This window comes from Dreissena polymorpha, chromosome 9 (genome assembly GCF_020536995.1).
Source record: "Dreissena polymorpha isolate Duluth1 chromosome 9, UMN_Dpol_1.0, whole genome shotgun sequence".
Classification (NCBI taxonomy): domain Eukaryota; kingdom Metazoa; phylum Mollusca; class Bivalvia; order Myida; family Dreissenidae; genus Dreissena; species Dreissena polymorpha.
The window spans coordinates 1099306-1115099 of NC_068363.1; the positions used below are offsets into that span (position 1 = coordinate 1099306).

Consider the following 15794-nt stretch of genomic DNA (forward strand, 5'->3'; position numbering starts at 1 on the left):
GCGGAAATTATAAACAAAACTACGGAACATAACAGTGTTTTGAGGATCCGTGTTTTGAGACTTCACAGAAAGATGTTTATACTTTAGTTAATAGTTCTGCATAAATATGTCAGTAAAAGGTTGGTTACTATGTTTAATCTAACTATAACGGTTGGCAATTGTTCATATTCATGATTGACAATTAGTCCAAATTTTTGACGCTCTTAAATATTAAGCTACTTTTTATATGGGTAATATTTGGAGCGTACAAAGGGTGAAAGACCAATTATGTGGTGGGAATTATTTGTTTTTTGTCTATATTGTTGCGCAAGGATTTTGTGCGCAACATTCAAGCCCCGATATAAGACACTTAATAACAACGGATTGCAATAATATTTACATACCTGTGTAGATAATTCATTTCTCGATAATGTTCCGTAAAAATTATGTAATGACACTTTGAATTTTGCACGCCTGAGCAATTTAAATCCAACTACTATTCAATTTTTCAATATCTCTCGATTCGCTCGCTGTGTAGATATAAATCGATAACACGACCTCGATGTAAAGCATCTGGTTTAAAGTGGAAGATTAAACAGAGTAAAATACAGTTTGCGTTCCTCTGTTGTGGTGCAGCGAGTTACATAGTAAACTGATGTTATACTTTTCTGGATTAATTTAGCATTTTTTTTTTCTAAATTGACAATTTAAAAGTTCTGAAATAAAGTACATCTTTTATTTTTATACTGTACATAAATAGTATTGATACAGATCGTACAGTATACCGTCCTTTGTAACGTAGAATGTAAGTACATAAAACAACACAGACAGAGGTGCGAAAAAGACATGCATAAACACTTCCTGAAACTTAGAACAGTGAATAGAAACTGCACCATATCTGTTTTGAACATATGCTTATTAAATCGACAAAGATTAGCATACTAGATCTAGTTAGGTAAAAGTCGGTGTTAAAAGCTCATGTTAAATAAAATTACGCGTACATGTTACACCGTAATGCCTTCTTCTGATTGGTTCATATTTAAATCAGTTTCATGACATGGCTACAGGTCAGTGATTGTTTTGCGATTTAAGCAGAAGTTTAACTGAAGAATTTATGCCTTTCTAACTTCGAATCGACGATATTTGATGTAAAAATGAACTTCTGAATTAAAACTGAATGAGTTGGTAATGTTATTTTGCAATTTTACGCAAATTGATGAAAATTTAAACTTTCTGGTTTCCACCACTAAAAAGGTCCTTCAACGATGAGACGTTCCAAAGAATTTAGCCCATATAAAAAGTATCTCTAAATTCTTTGCGCGTCTTATAAATGAGACTAGATTGACAATTAGAAATGTTGCAATAAAACTTAAAAGCCTGTAAGTGAAATTGACAATGACATTGACCTTTTTCTTTCTCCGAGTCTGATATAATTATTTGATAAATAAACATTGTTTATTTTACATGTCAAAGCCCTAATAGCAATCATAGACATTTAAAATAGTTTATTGACTCAATTACTCAATCCAGCACAATGAAATCCCTCGCATTGCTCCACAGACTCTAGATGAGACGGATTAGAAACAGGACCGTATCGGCCAATAGCTTGTATATTCTTTGTCATGTGACTGGTAGCTATCGACCAGCGTACATCGAAGCGCCAAGGTTATACATTTTGATGTACCCACTCATGTCTTTTTTTAAATTATACTTTCATTTCTTGGCCGTTTTTATATATTATTACAAAGCCCATGTTACGTAGTTTTAAAATATATAAATATCCCAGTGTGACCCAAATTCGACGATGTAACGGTTTCATGAAGCAATATTTAGCAAATAATGAAAGAAATAATGAAATGTTTAATAGCACAAAATAATAATTTTAAACTCGGCTGTATTACTTTGAAATGATTCCAAGACAATAATCATCCAATTAATCAATACAAATAGAACATCGTCAAATTTAGGTGTCGTCGAATTTGGGTTGCGGTAGGATATATATTGTGTTTTTATTCTAATTTGGGCAGCTTGGTGAGTTATAACGTAAGCTTTTGCAAATATCACACCAACCGTTTTAGAATCTAGATTTACGGTTGACATGTTCGTACTTTATACGAGACAGCGTACAATGTATATAGCGGACCCCGTTGATATTTTTTGGTCGGGATTTTTAAGAATCTTTAAATATTTAAATAAATTGATAATTTAAGGTAATTAACCTTTCATATAATTTTACATAATAACCTCTTTGAAAATAAACAACAAATGTTTTGACACCATTTTATTTGAAGTATGCGAAGCCGAAAAATATCAAGAGGGACCGCTATACAGGGATTTCAATAGATTTTAGAAACCAGGAGTCAATGACCCCTGGATTGAAATTTTGAGGAGTCAAATTGAAAAATGCTGGGGTCAATTTTGAAGCGCGTTTATTGTGTTTTTGTCTGTATTATTCATTTTTTTTAGATAAAAAGATGCTCTAAGAGTAACACAATATCTTAAAAAGTTATACTGCTTTAATTATTAAATAACAATACCAGGATACATAACACAACATATTTTAATGAATTGGTACACAAAGATAATGACAAAATATAAATAAGGTGTGCGAACAATATCGACTAAGTTTTTCAAAAACAAAACATGTTCCTTTCACAAGTTTTATTATTTCTATCACTATACTATGTTTATTTTTAAAAACAGTAAATGCTCATTAAAATCTACGTCATCATAACACATTTAAGTCTTTAAACACATTTAAGTAATTTAAGATATGTACCGGTAGCACCTTTTCATCACATATTTATCATCATTACATGTATATTATCATCATCCCTATGATAGCTTTTGTAACAAAACACAATCTAACTGCATGAAACATCTAGTATCCTCGAAGGACCAAATTCCGTGGGGGTAAGAATCGATTTTTAAAAAGAAGTGAGAGTAAACAAACACAAAACAAAATTGTGTACATACCTTGATGGAAAAATCCTCTATTTACATTTACCAAACCGAATTTGGCAAATATGTGCTTAAATAAATAAGATTCTGCTTCGTAAAGTAGCCCTGGTCGAAGCTGTCTGCCATTTTTTAGACAGGACCTAATTACGGTGACGTCATTCAAAGGGAAATTACTCAAACCTAATGGTGTATTTAGGCCAAGCAACTGCTATTTGTTAGTTTTTCTGTATATTTTTTTTAACTTGGAAATATTCTTTATTTTTTTTATAACAGTCAAAATATATAAACTTATTTACAATTAGTTTATGCATTTGTATTTTCATTCGTTTTTTCTTCCTTATCACAACACAAACAGAGTAAAGTGTCACCCCTCCTTAGAGCTCCAACTTATAAATATTCTTTTAAATAACTCTTTAACAGTTAAACACATAAATATGTTAACTTATTTACAATTCATATGTGCCAGCAGTTTATTCTTCATGATCACAACACGGACAGAGAAAACTGTCACCCCTTCTCAGAACTCTTAAAAAGTCAGAAAGTAGTCTAAGGGTTATGACCAGCAACCTAATAGAAAAAATAGGTTGGCCTAATTGAAAAAAACGAAAACTTCCGGTCTACTTCTACGAGTCAACTCCAGCCAACAATGCAAACGGACTGTCACATGTTTTAAAGCGAGTTTGGGACCAAATAAAGGGGTTTAAAGGGGGACATGAATTAGGAATAGTAGAAAACATACAAATTAAGGTGTGAGAAACATTATACACGAGTGTTACCCAGGGCTTTCCTTAGACCTCAAATCTCAAGAGTCAAGGACTCTTGGGACCATATTTTCAAGAGTCAAAATCAAACTTATAAGAGTCCTAATAATAACGCAGGAGAGTCAATGATTTTTTGCAATTTAAGCAAATTACTGAGATATAATATATAAAAAGCAACAAATTAAAAGATATGTTGACATTTATTTCTTACATTGTACTGTCACTACAACACTGTGCATTTAAACACAATATCTCAATGATTAATAAATACAAAACATGTATTCTAATACAACATTTACTTCATGTATACAGCAGAGTAATATGTCATATGTTCTAAACAACATCTCAAAGAGTAATATGTCATATCATGTCTTACACAACATCTCAGAGAGCAATATGTCATATGTCCTACAAAACATCTCAAAGATTACATACAAAATATGTATTCTAATACAACATTTACATGTACTTCATGTATACAGCAAAACAATATGTCATATGTCCTACAAACTAACAATCATTTGAGCAAATAAATCATTCATGCATTTAAAGAGTGATCTCAAATGGGTGCCCTAGTAAAGAAAAGGTAATAAAACAACACGACGACTACACACACACACAACTAGCATAAAACCAGCAAACTATCACTTTCTTCTCTTGCACATGTCCTGAAACCTGCGCAGCACATTCTGGGATGGAATAACAGATTCTGGGATCCAATAACTTTGTTTGACCGTTTCGCTTGGCTATTAAATTAAGAATGAAATACAAATTGTTAAAAAAACACATTTCCGCTGGCTATCACAAAAAAACATACGGGTGGCACCTTAACACAATAGCCTATATAAATCGGTAAACTATAAAAGGAAATTATTTCTACTCATCGATAAAGGTGCCTCCGTATTTAATCCCATTAAAAATTCCTACACCCTTTAATTATTTCATGTGCCATCTTTACTAAAGACGTGCGACAAACACGCCGTTTTCTATGCCTTCTCAAACGGTCAATTATTACGCCTACATGTATTTTGTAATCAATTAGCACATGCGAAAATTGTCACTTTGCCACAAGGTCAGTTATATCCGTTCTATAGTTATTTTAGCAACTTTGATGCAAAGTGTGTAATTTGACGTTGTAGACAGTACATATGACAGCATAACTTTCACGCGCCTTTGAATTGAGCAAACATGAAGTAAAATAGTGATGGGTGCATTAAGCTTTGGAAATACATTCTGACATACACTGGAAATATCTCAAAATATGCTTTACAGTGTACTGTGGATATGGATGTTATTATTTATATTGAATATTATTAAAACTGACGCGGATGAGTCCATTCTGTTTTGGGGGGTTTATAGTTCTTCTTAAATACTCTGAACTTTTATGAGTACATACGTACAGCTCAGAGGGTCAATACCTGGGAGTTGGATTATTACAACTAGGTGGGTTTAATACACGTCTTTTCCTCAGATAGCTGATAACAAACGCTATGATAAATAATGGAAAGTTAATACACGCGTCATCGAACCAGCAGTGTATTAATTGGTCAATACTAGATTTCTCAATTAACCAAACTCCGCCTACTGGGTGGACTTGTGCTTCGATGATTGGAAGCGTGCGTTAATGATTAGCGTCTACTAAATGAGATATTCCGAGCCAATTATCGCTTAGTCTTAACAACTTTTGATCTTGTTGACGCAAGTCGGTATATTCCCCCGGGTCAAATGTGACGCATGACATAACTTTCTCAAGAGTCAAAAAGGGGTCTTCTGTAATTTTCAAGCGTCAAAACCCGGGAGCTCGGGTCAAAGGAAAGCCCTGGTTACCTGTTTTGGTCTCATTTCAAGCGTCTTTTCGTAGGTGACAGTTGCGTTGGCATCTGTCAATATTTACCGAACTGCGCGTGTGTGACGTCATCTTAACTCTCGCGATACGAGACAAAAACAAATGTCACCGGAATTCGGACCCCCACGGAATTCGGGCCTTCGAGGATATATCTATTACTGTTTATCCGAATACTATACATGTCCGAAATATGTACACTTAAGAATGCCTTACCTGTAGTAGTTTAACTTTAACAATCCAAATTTTCCTTGATGTTATCTGGTTTAACAAACCTTATTTAACGTTTGTTTAAATTGTTAAATCCAGTTAATGCTTTCTCCATTATTGAATAACCATTACTTGTAATTTGAATCTGTTGTTGTTGAATCGCCAGCTTTGAATTGAACGCGGGTTGAATGTTAATTTACAATATGTCCGGCATTTACAATGTCGAAGGTCATGACGTAGCAATTTAATTTTACTCGGATAATTTATATCTACAGTCGAAACTGACCTAACGGTCACCTGAATTTACCGGTCACCTGCAGACAACGGTCAGTCTGGAATCCCCCCGACGAAAAACACTCTTTATTACACCTGAATTTAACGGCCACCTGTCCATAACGGCCAACGGCCACTATATTCAACTCCGAAATTCATGTTTGAACTGAAATCAACGGTCACGCGTCAGTCGTCTCGAGTCGCGAAATTTAAAAACACATCATTTGTTCGTCTATTTTGCGGTTAAAGCGTTTGATAGCAGTAATTGCCTTTGATATTATAAAAGCGGCCCGCTGCGAGTAAACAAATAATAAAGTGTTAAGAAGGTTTGTTTTCCGGGAATAATTGTGGGGGTTTCTTCAACAGAAAATATGTCAGAGTTTTTGACACGTTTAAAGTAATAATCGCTTATTAAATGACCGCTAATTAGTACATTAAACTTACAACATTGAGTATTGATTTTAAAATAACATTTTCAGATCATTCTTTAAAAGAGCTTTCTAGCGTTCACAACACTTTTAAAAGCAATCGGAATAATAAATCACGGAATAACAATGAGTGGTAAACGTAAGTTCCTCATATTAGAGGAGCGAGTCAAGTGTTTGAAACTGTTTGAATCTGGAAAAAGTTCGCGTGTAATAGCAAGTGAGCTCTGTGTTGGACCTACGCAAGTGCAGAGTGTGCTTAAGCGTAAGCGAGAAATTATGGAGGACAATGAATCAAATGCAAATGTGAGTTGTATTTTGTATGAGGTTGTTGAATTAAAATGCTTTTTGTGTGATGTTTGCGTACGAATAAATTTTAACAATTTTTTTGCACCTTTTTCTTTGAATTAAAATGGTACAATATCACCGTACTATCGGTTTATGAAAGCGAATCCGCTTTTTTGAATTGTACGGACGTGACGTCAACGGCACTTGACAAGTATTATTTTCTGAATGATCGATATGCATGAGTAAACAATTATACTAGCGTTGATAAAGTCATTGCTTTAGTTTAATAACAATATGAAATTAAATCAATCTATAAGATATTATTCTGTATTATTGAATGTAAGTTAATTCTGTTATTATGCTTAGTTAACGGCAATGAGCATTTGTTTAACACTGTATGCAAACGACTGGGTGGGGTAACGACGTAGCAATACTACCAACTGACAAACCATCTTAAAATTGTGATCCGAATTCAACGGTCACCTGTGGACAACGGTCACTTTGGTCATTTCCCTTGACTGACCGCTGAATTCAGGTTTGACTGTAATCAAGGAAATGTGTATTCTCAATGTTTATGTGTAGTATTATGACTTGTAAGTATAAAAAAATGAACTGTGATTCCAGTTTATATAAGATGGGTGTTACTCGTAATTATCGGTGGATTAACAAACTGACAAAACTCGCTGGACTTTATAATGGATCTTCGTAATTAATGGACCTTTGATCAATTTTGTTTTTTCTTTAATTATTTTTGCCGACTTTCTTTAACCGTGCCGTCTTCAAAAACCCTGCGATTATCGGATTGTCAATCAATTATCACGTAATCACTGCTGCTAATTACCCAGTTAGTGCGCACGCACTATTTAGACGGTGACATGTGTATTGGAAGAGATGAGATAAGATAAACAACGCCCGGGGTATTCCTTCGATTATAGACCGAGTTTCAAATACTGAAACATTAATGTCAATTAGGAGCACAACTGGATTTATTACCATGGAACTTGAGATGTTAACTGACTGACGCACGGGTCAAATTTTCTATGCGTCAAAATGACGCACGGCAGGAAAAAGGGTTGCGACAAAAGCAAGTCGTTTTTAATTTGCTCGCGTCAAAACGCAGGATTCTGCGTCTATTAAAATCCCTGCCGCTATATACGCTGTCTCATCATAAATTAATACCCTGTCAGTGTTATAAACAAGAGCTGTAATTGTTGATTTATTAAGCTTCAATAATAATAAGCTTAATTGATATGTTTCTAGAACAAAATATTTCAATTTATTCCATAACAAAAATATAATAACCATGTCAAAGGAAATTAAATGGCCAGTATCTAAACAAAAGCATAAGCGCCAAGACCGTGGCATCAGTTCGGTGCATTAAGACCGCGCACTACTTTCTTCCATCTTCATTCCTTATTTACTTTCATTTTTAACCAGGTTTTCCGAAGGAAAAAACTGGTTATTAGATTGGCGAATGCGGGCGGGCTGGCTGGCTGGCTGGCGGGCTGGCTGGCTGGCGGGCTGGCGGAATAAGCTTGTCCGGGCCATAACTATGTCGTTCATTGTCAGATTTTAAAATCATTTGGCACATTTGTTCACCATCATTGGACGGTGTGTCGCGCGAAATAATTACGTCGATATCTCCAAGGTCAAGGTCACACTTTGAGTTCAAAGGTCAAAAATGGCCATAAATGAGCTTGTCCGAGCCATAACTATGTCGTTCATCGTCAGATTTTAAAATCATTTGGCACATTTGTTCACCATCATTGGACGGTGTGTCGCGCGAAATAATTACGTCGATATCTCCAAGGTCACACTTTGAGTTCAAAGGTCAAAAATGGCCATAAATGAGCTTGTCCTGGCCATAACTATGTCATTCATTGTGAGATTTTAAAATCATTTGGCACATTTGTTCACCATCATGGGACGGTGTGTCCCACGAAAGAATCACGTCAATATCTCCAATGTCAAGGTCGCCACGACTAAAAATAGATTTAAAAAAAAACAAACTTACAAAGGGGGTTAATTTTTTTTGGTCATTTCAAAAGTTCAGTTTGAGTTTTCTCCCTTTATCAGATTTTTTTTTCACAATGAAAACCTGGTTTTGTGACAATTTTGTCCCTTGTTAAACCTTTTTTTCTATCGTATACAGAATTCTATTCTCCTTAGCAAGATGTTATTTTTAAAACTGAACTCCAAATATAAACGCTACAAATCGGTAAAGAACAACCATGTTTACCGTAAATATAGATTCTAAAACGGTATGATATTTGCAAAAGTTAAAGTTATAACTCGCCGGGCTGCCCAAATTAGAAGAAAAACTTCATATATATTTATAAGTCTGAAAACTACGAAACGTAGGCTTTCTAATGATATATAATTTGTCAAGATCGGCCAAGAAATAAAAGTAAAATTAGAAAAAAGACAATATGGGTACATCAAAATGTATAACCTCGGCGCTTCGATGTACGCTAATCGATAGCTACTGGTCACATGACAAAGTATCGACAAGGTTAAACGTGCGGGGGTAAAACATAAAATGTTTATTTCTCGTGTTTAATTGGCTATGAATCCATTAATAACGACGGAAATATACAAAAAGTTATTTTTTTTTGTAAAGAAGAATTTATAAGCCATAAGATAACGTATAAACCAATAAAATCGAATGATTAGTTTTTGCATAAAATAGAATTTACTAAAGTAAGGGTCAAATACTCGATTCAACTGCTGTCAATATACGCCCCGTGATTGCTCATATCACCAGCCATCTATGGCAGTGCTTTCCACAGATTTTTTTGTCAGATGCCGTTAGGGGTAGGTTTGGGAGCTTTTTTTTACATGTATTTTTAACATTATTTGGTATATTGAGATTATTAGACAAAAAAGCTATAAAGGCACTCACAGCTACATTTTAAATTGTTTAAATTTACAGACATAGTTACGCTCATTGGGTCCTTGTCAACCTGAAATGGCTTGACCAAAGTGAAAATGGCTATGTGCAAACAGCATAAAACCAGAACAGCCTGCGAGTAACTCGCAGTCTATCCAGGTTTTATGCTGCTTGCTGTTCATCAGTATATAAGGATTGGAAATAAAGCCTCTAAAACTTGAATCTAGTAATAAAGGTCTTAAATTAAATATAGCTTTCTAAGGGAAATGCATGAAAATACGTATCTAAGTGAGTGGTAAAGGGCAAATGAGGCAATATAAAATGAAAGAAAACAACTGAATAATGTTAATCTGTTAAGTATCCTGAATAAATTTTTATGTGAAAAGAGTTTTGTTTGTAAATTTCAGATCAGAGTTTTGCCTGTGGAGATGCTGGGTAAGTAAAGAAACAGTATGAGCAATTGAAAACATCCATAATTCATGACATTTATAGAATACTTAATCCTTTCCAACTCAGAAGCAATGCCAGCCCGTTATATTTTTTAAAGTAGCCGGAGTGGGGCTGGGTCCCTTTGGATTTTGAAAAATCGTGGCGTTTCGACTAAAAGTGGGAAATTTTTGTTGTTGTTGTTTTGTTAACAAATACTTTAAATTTGAGAATTAAAGTTTTTTTTCAATGTTATTACTAAGGTTCAGCTTATAGAGCTGGATGGGAGATGAACTTAATGTTGAGGTCTAAATTGTTTTACTTTTTTATAGAAATCTTCAAATGGGAATCTTTTGATTCGATTTATGAAAAATATATACTGTTTTACAGTTATAATCTACAACAATTTCATTTGTAAATCAATAATAAAATAATTCTGACACACAATTAAAAACTCTATAAACACCACATTGGGGGCTTATCTTTGTTATACATTTACTAAACTGTCAGAAGATCAACATCAATTTGAAGTAAAATTCTAAACCCTTCAACTTATACGCAAAATTTTGGGTACACAACATTAAAAAATATGTAAAACAATTATGTTATGTTTTAGGGAGAACAACATTCAGGTGTTTGTCCGTATACGACCCCCCAGTGGTGACGAGCCTGGCTACTCCCGTGTTGTTGACGTAGCTGACGGCGGTACTCAGCTAATACTGCACCAGGAACCCAACCCGAGGATATTCGCCTTCGACTTTGTGGCTGACATCACGTCAACCCAGGTAACATTGCAACAATGAGCTAATCATGGTTCATGATTGCCTCCCTTTCGATTTAACATATTTATTAACCCTTTCCTGCTCAAATACGCATTTTTATTGATTTGTATCCCATTATGCTGTCTTCATATAGCTATTTTGATTGATTTGTACCCCATTACGCTGTCTTCATATAGCTATTTTGATTGATTTGTAGCCCATTATGCTGTCTTCATAAAGCTATTTTGATTGATTTGCAGCCCATTATGCTGTCTTCATATAGCTATTTTGATTGATTTGTAGCCCATTATGCTGTCTTCATATAGCTATTTTGATTGATTTGTAGCCCATTATGCTGTCTTCATATAGCTATTTTCACATTACTTCTAAACAGTTAAAGGTTAACTTTACTGGATCTCTTTGAAAGCTTAGCGTTTTTATTGAACCATTATTTTCCTCCACTGATACACAAATCACCCAGGTCTCTGGTGAAAGGATTTGACTGCTTAGCTGATATCACTACCACCCAGGTAATAACCTGCCAGCCAGGTTTTCTGAGAAAGAGCAGTTTGAGCTATTCATGCATTCTTTTTATACATGTGCACCTGTTCAAAGCAACATTCAATACACAAATTATTGAGCTTTCTTGATTAAACGTTTGACAATTATGTTATTGGACAATGGTAATAAGAATTTTGGATATCATATTTCTCTTCTAAGGAATGTGCGAATATACATTTGGCTCTTTCTGTAATTATGTTTTAAATTTTTACAACCCTGTGTCACTCTTTAATTAAACTAAGTAAACAGTAATGAATTAATTATTTTTTACACTGACCTGTTCTTGATTCAATTGAGCTGGTCACTTGGAAAACCAGCATTATGTGCACGGGCTAATCATGGTCAATGCTTTCTGCCTAGACTGGACATTTGTTTAGAAGGGACTTCCTTTTGAAAAATAATCCATAATTTCTTTATAATAAAAAGGTACCGATTAGCCTGGTTTTCTCACAGACCTGGTGTCACTTTTTATTCCTTTTCCAATATTTTGCAGTATCCTACAAACATACTATTTCATGTGTTTGTTCCAGGATGCTATATTCAATCGACTGGGCAGGAAGGTGATAGAGAACTGTGTGGCTGGATACAATGGGACAATATTCGCATAGTAAGTTGGCCGATATATGAAGGCCCAGGATAGGGTAGTCAATATCTTGAGAAAAGGCTCTATTTAATGTTCCGTAATTACTGTAATTACTCGTTTTCGGACACTCTTAAGTTTTCGGACACCCCCTAATATGGCCATAATAATTATTTTTCGTGACTCAAACAGTATATTTTACTGGGCTATTTTACCAGATTTCGGCACTTTATTTGCTTATCTTGTGACAATTTGATCATGGGGTTTTACAAACAGATTAAGGTTATACAACCTGGGAGACGCATGCCTGTGGGCGATGGACCATAAGTTAACATTTGTGTAATTGGGTAAGTAACCATGTATACTGGTAGGAAACAATCACTTCACCCAACAGCATTTTAAATGATATCTTCCTATTAAGGAAGCAGTATGTTAAAAAATTTTACTTTTTAGTTCTGTATCATTTTAGGCAAGAGTAAGCAATGCTGTGAAGTAGTTTTTATGTTAAAGTAAAAACACTATAGTGCAATGATTTATTGCTTTTATTTCAATGTAATTATAACTTTCAGACATTTAATTTTTGTCTCCTTAAGTTTAGAATATTTTCCGTATCTAAATTTTCGGACACAATTTAAAAAAATTATTTTTAAACAAAAACATGGAGTAATAACGGTAGTAATACAATAAAATTTGTACAGTTTCAAAAAAATGTACAATTTGTAGATTGTATGCACAATTTTAACAAAACATTACTTATTCAAGTTATTGTAACAGTACAAAGACAATAAGAATGCTATCACTACAGTCCTATCATTTCACACTGCAAATGTCAGAAACATCATTTCATGTTTGAAGTAATTATCATTTTGAGGAATACCTCACTAGTATGACATTTTGTTAGTACTGGTTGTAATTAATCATGAAAATAGTCATTGAAAATAAAACATACGGTTGATAAGCCTAGAGCAACAACATAAATGATATAACAAATGAGCGATGGCTGATATTTGTCAATACTCATGTTGGCTGCATTCATTTTAGGTAGTCTTCCATTCAGGTGTCTGTTTGTTAATCCATAATTTTGTATATTGTTTATTTCAAATTTTCAATTGCTCTTGACACTGGCTGATATGTTGATTTATTGATTTAACAAATGGTTTAACATCACATTTGAACAACATGCCATAACTGTATGTAATATGAATATTTGCTTAAAAAAGTATTTGCACTTCAACCAACTTATTAAAACTATCCTGAATTTCATGTTATATTATTTAACAACTCTCCCAGCCCATCATACTGGCGTTGATAAATCACCTAAATGTACATGCATATCATAGTTTATATTTCTTCCCAAAATGCCAAAATAGTAAGACATTCTGTTAAATTTTATAAAGTCAAGCACCCAATAACACTACTATGCAATGATATTCGGGAACAAACCACTTATATCAGTGGAATGGGTTTGCATGTAACAGCACATTACTGCAATTAGAATATGTGCTATTTGATCTCTTTCTTTTTTAAAAGGTACTGATTTGCATTTACATTTTATGGCAAAAACCACAACATGCTCAGCTAATAAAATAATAAAGTTATGTTGGTGTATGTGATATGCTTTTATTGTTATTTTTTATGTCTTGCAGAATGTTCATGGTAATTTTTATGTGGAATTGTAAATAGACACCTCGTGAAGTTCCACCTTTAAATGTGGAAATTGTTTCTGCTATGTGACTAGGAGGTTCTAAGTTTTATCCCCACATTCCGTTTGGTCCTAAGCTTGTACCATACTTACTGAGTATCGGCTCTCAGTAGGTAACAGACTCAAAATAGTTTTGTTACTAAGGCCTTCTAATCTTGCCTTTATGGGGTTTAAACAAATAATTGTATTTCTGTATAAGTCCATGTAGAATGCCATTCCAAGTCAAAGCCGTACTTTAAACATTGAAACACGCTTGTGCTTTTTTCTGTTTTTCAGTGGCCAGACTGGATCTGGTAAAACCTTTACGATGCTCGGTAAGTCTTAACCCTTTCAGCGCTGGAACCGAATTTTGAAGGCCTTTGCAAACAGTTTGGATCCAGATGAGATGCAACAGAATGTGGCGTCTCATCAGGATCCAAACTGTTTGCTATTCTGATTGTATTCTTTGAAAAAAATTCGAAGAAAATGCTTAATTAAGAAATTTAGCAGATTACAATTTAGCAGACGACAAATTTCCCAGCATGCAAAGGGTTAAAGTTTTTTTTTTATCTCAGTGTCTATGTACAGTCAATCTTGTGGATGCGACCACTTGTATTAAGCGACCTTTGTCTTATGCGATCATTTTGAAATCCCACGGAGCTTTTTTGCTATATAATGATATTGTATAAAGCTGGTCTTACGCGACCAGCGACCGCTGATTTTTGTGTATTTTGATGTCCGAATCTTGAATTAAGCGACCACTAGGGGGTAAAAGTGGTTAATCTTTTGATCTTTCAGGGACAAATCCGTGTTAATTGTTTATCTAAGCCGATAAGATGTACTGTTACACCTCTGCTTTGTTTTCACACCAACCATAATGATTATGCTTTGTCTCGTTGACCGGTTCTGACCGGTATTGTTGTAGATTGCGTATCAATTTATTGAGTTGAATAATAGAGGAACGTATTACACACAGTCTACAGCTTAAATAGTTTACTATGTGGAACGTTAAGAAAAAACGCCGATTTTTCTCGAGTATAGATAACAGGTGCAGAAACAATGCACTGTACGCGACAAACATTTCCAGAGAAGTGCGGAAAATAAACTATTAATCGTCAATATCTGTCGAAATTCGTACATTACCAATTTGTAATTATGCTAATTAGTAGGTATTTGGTAGCCAATCACATTGTTATTTACTTACTAAATTTTCCAATCAGGTCTGTTTGTTTGTTTTCACTTGACGTGTTTTAATTTTTTCAGCTAATTATGTATCATAATCGAGTCAGATTTCCTTAAGCGTACATGCAGAAATTAAAATGTCAAAACGAAAAGTGTTAACGTTGAACGAGAAAATTCGGGTTTTGGAATTGTCAAAGAGTAAAAGTGCACGTAAAATCGCAGATGAGTTTGGAGTCGGTAAAACTCAAATTCAAAACATTCTTAAGCGTAAAGCAGAGGTGCTTGAAGACGTGGAAAATAATGTGTCAGGTGAAAAAAAACGCGCGAGGAACGAGGACATTAATGATCTTGTGTTAACGTGGTTTAAGGATGCAACAACGAGGAGAATGCCTGTGCCAGGCCCTCTCATTTGTGCTCAGGCCCTTAGATTTGCGTCCGACTTAGGAATTGAGATGTTTCAAGGCTTCCACTGGCTGGTTAGCTTCGTATCTCAGCACATTTTTAGCCAAATTCTTTGTTGTTTTTGCAAATAAATATGTACACACAATTCATTTAAAATAAATGATAATTTATAATAAGTGAAAAAATAAAACACATTATAAGTAAAATATTGTTTATGTATTGTGTTTATATTCATTTTTTTTATAAAAGTTAAAATCATTGTTGACAAAAGAGATTATCCTTCATATAGATTAAAATTGATGGTAAGCATTCTTCCAGAATGGCCTTTTTTATTTAAAGACCATTTTATTAAGAGACCACTTTTGATTACTCCCTTGAGTGGTCTCTTAATACAAGATTGACTGTATAACACAAATCATGGAGTATGTTACGAGTTTTATTTAATTAAAGTCATTATTGTGTGTCAGGAAAACATGAATAACACTTGTTATTTCTCTTTGGGGAATGCCAGTGAATTGTGGCATCAGTAGACACAGTATCTAAGGACTTATTCTTAGACATTTGTGTGAAA

At 34.2% G+C, this 15794-nt stretch overlaps 1 protein-coding gene across 3 annotated transcripts in view; it reads left to right on the plus strand.

Annotated features, from left to right (window-relative positions):
* Positions 1-15794, plus strand: part of LOC127844603 (kinesin-like protein KIF15) — a 91787-nt gene continuing 75993 nt past the window's right edge. For all 3 annotated transcript variants that reach the window (XM_052374996.1, XM_052374994.1, XM_052374995.1), the window contains exons 1-5: positions 1-119; positions 10038-10065; positions 10673-10841; positions 11909-11985; positions 13937-13974. In XM_052374996.1, the coding sequence (XP_052230956.1) occupies positions 107-119; positions 10038-10065; positions 10673-10841; positions 11909-11985; positions 13937-13974 (325 nt within the window). In that variant the 5' untranslated portion in view covers positions 1-106. The remainder of the gene's footprint in view (positions 120-10037; positions 10066-10672; positions 10842-11908; positions 11986-13936; positions 13975-15794) is intronic.